At 36.5% G+C, this 1,564-nt stretch overlaps 1 protein-coding gene across 1 annotated transcript; it reads left to right on the top strand.

Moving 5' to 3' along the window:
* The first annotated feature begins 229 nt into the window (after positions 1–229).
* Positions 230–928, top strand: LOC132254753 (secreted RxLR effector protein 161-like). Its single transcript, XM_059741127.1, has 2 exons — positions 230–662; positions 780–928. The coding sequence occupies exons 1-2, from the start codon at positions 230–232 to the stop codon at positions 926–928; spliced, it is 582 nt and encodes a 193-aa protein (XP_059597110.1).
* The last annotated feature ends 636 nt before the right edge of the window (positions 929–1,564 follow it).

Below are 1,564 nucleotides of genomic sequence, written 5' to 3'. Positions count from 1 at the left end.
ATCAAAACATTTTGAGATGAAAGATCTTGGTGATGCCTCCTTTGTCTTAGGAATCCAGATACACCGAGATCGTTCTAGGGGTATTTTAGGATTGTCACAAAGGACCTATATTGATAAAGTCCTCCAAAGGTATGGCATGCAAAATAGCAAACCAGGTGATACCCCTGTCGCTAAAGGAGACAGATTCAGTCTTAATCAATGCCCTAAAAATAGTTTAGAAAGTCAAGAAATGCAGAAGATTCCTTACGCTTCGGCTGTGGGGAGTCTAATGTATGTTCAGGTATGTACACGTCCGGATATTGCGTACATTGTTGGCATGTTAGGCAGATATCTAAGTAACCCTGGAATGGATCATTGGAGAGCAGCCAAGAGGGTTATGAGATATTTACAGAGAACAAAAGAGTACATGCTTACATATAGGAGATTGGATCAGTTAGAGTTGATTGGGTATTCCGACTCCGACTTTGCTGGATGCCAAGACAGCAGAAGATCCACATCAGGCTATATTTATCTGTTGGCTGGTGGAGCAATTTCATGGAGGTCTGCCAAACAGACACTCGTAACTTCATCCACCATGGAAGCAGAGTTTGTAGCATGTTATGAGGCATCCAATCAAGGAATATGGCTACGAAATTTTGTCACTGGGCTGCTTGTTCTGGATGGTATTGAAAGACCACTGAAGATATTTTGTGACAATAAATCAGTAGTTTTATATTCCAATAACAACAGGAGTTCTACAAAATCAAAATACATTGATATCAAGTTCCTTGTTGTAAAAGAAAAAGTACAGAGTGGACAGATATCCATAGAGCATATTGGAACAAACTCCATGATAGCGGATCCGCTTACAAAGGGATTACCACCCAAGGTCTTTCATGAGCACACTGCTCATATGGGTGTTGTCTCATTTGAGGATATCCAAATTTAGTGGGAGTTTGTATTATTCATTGTATATTGCTCTATGTTATGTTTAGACTTTATCTATACATTTGGATTGTGTTCTGCAGAAATAAAGTATTCATTTTATTGCACTCTGTTAAATTATGCTAAAGATTTGATCTCAATAAAGTTAAGTTGGACCAGTTGGAAATAGGCATGAATAGATCACATTGCATGTAATTTCCATGCTATGCACTCATGATTGATCTATGTCATTTAGCTGTGCAGATATATGTGACCATTGATTGGTCTAGTAACGATTGATGTAACAAAGGCCACCTTGATCCTATGTCAGTATAGTTAATGGACGAGATTGTTCGGATATACCCTAAGGACATGATAGCAAATTTTGAGCTCATAAGGTTAAGCACATTTATTTGATTACATATGCATGTGGCCCAGTGGGAGATTGTTAGATTAATTTTTGTAATTAATCTATAATTTGGGCCACACATGTAAATAATTAAAATGTGTGTGCTATCATTTAATTAAGCCTAAATATAGTGATCTAATTAATAATTGATTAATTGGCTTAAGGGTATAATTGTCATGAGATTATTGTGTAGATACCATTAGACAATTATTATTTCTATGAGGGGCAGAAATATAATTGTGATAAAATTAA

This window comes from Vitis vinifera, chromosome 2 (assembly GCF_030704535.1).
Source record: "Vitis vinifera cultivar Pinot Noir 40024 chromosome 2, ASM3070453v1".
Lineage (NCBI taxonomy): Eukaryota > Viridiplantae > Streptophyta > Magnoliopsida > Vitales > Vitaceae > Vitis > Vitis vinifera.
This window is presented reverse-complemented; position numbering and strand designations above follow the sequence as displayed.

What these genes read in the sequence shown, in the direction of transcription:
- LOC132254753 (XM_059741127.1), top strand. Translation starts at nt 230, where the DNA reads ATGCAGAAGATTCCTTACGCTTCGGCTGTGGGGAGTCTAATGTATGTT. An exon ending in TGGGCTGCTTGTTCTGGATG is followed by an intron (nt 663 to 779) that starts GTATTGAAAGAC and finishes TTGTTGTAAAAG; the next exon opens with AAAAAGTACAGAGTGGACAG.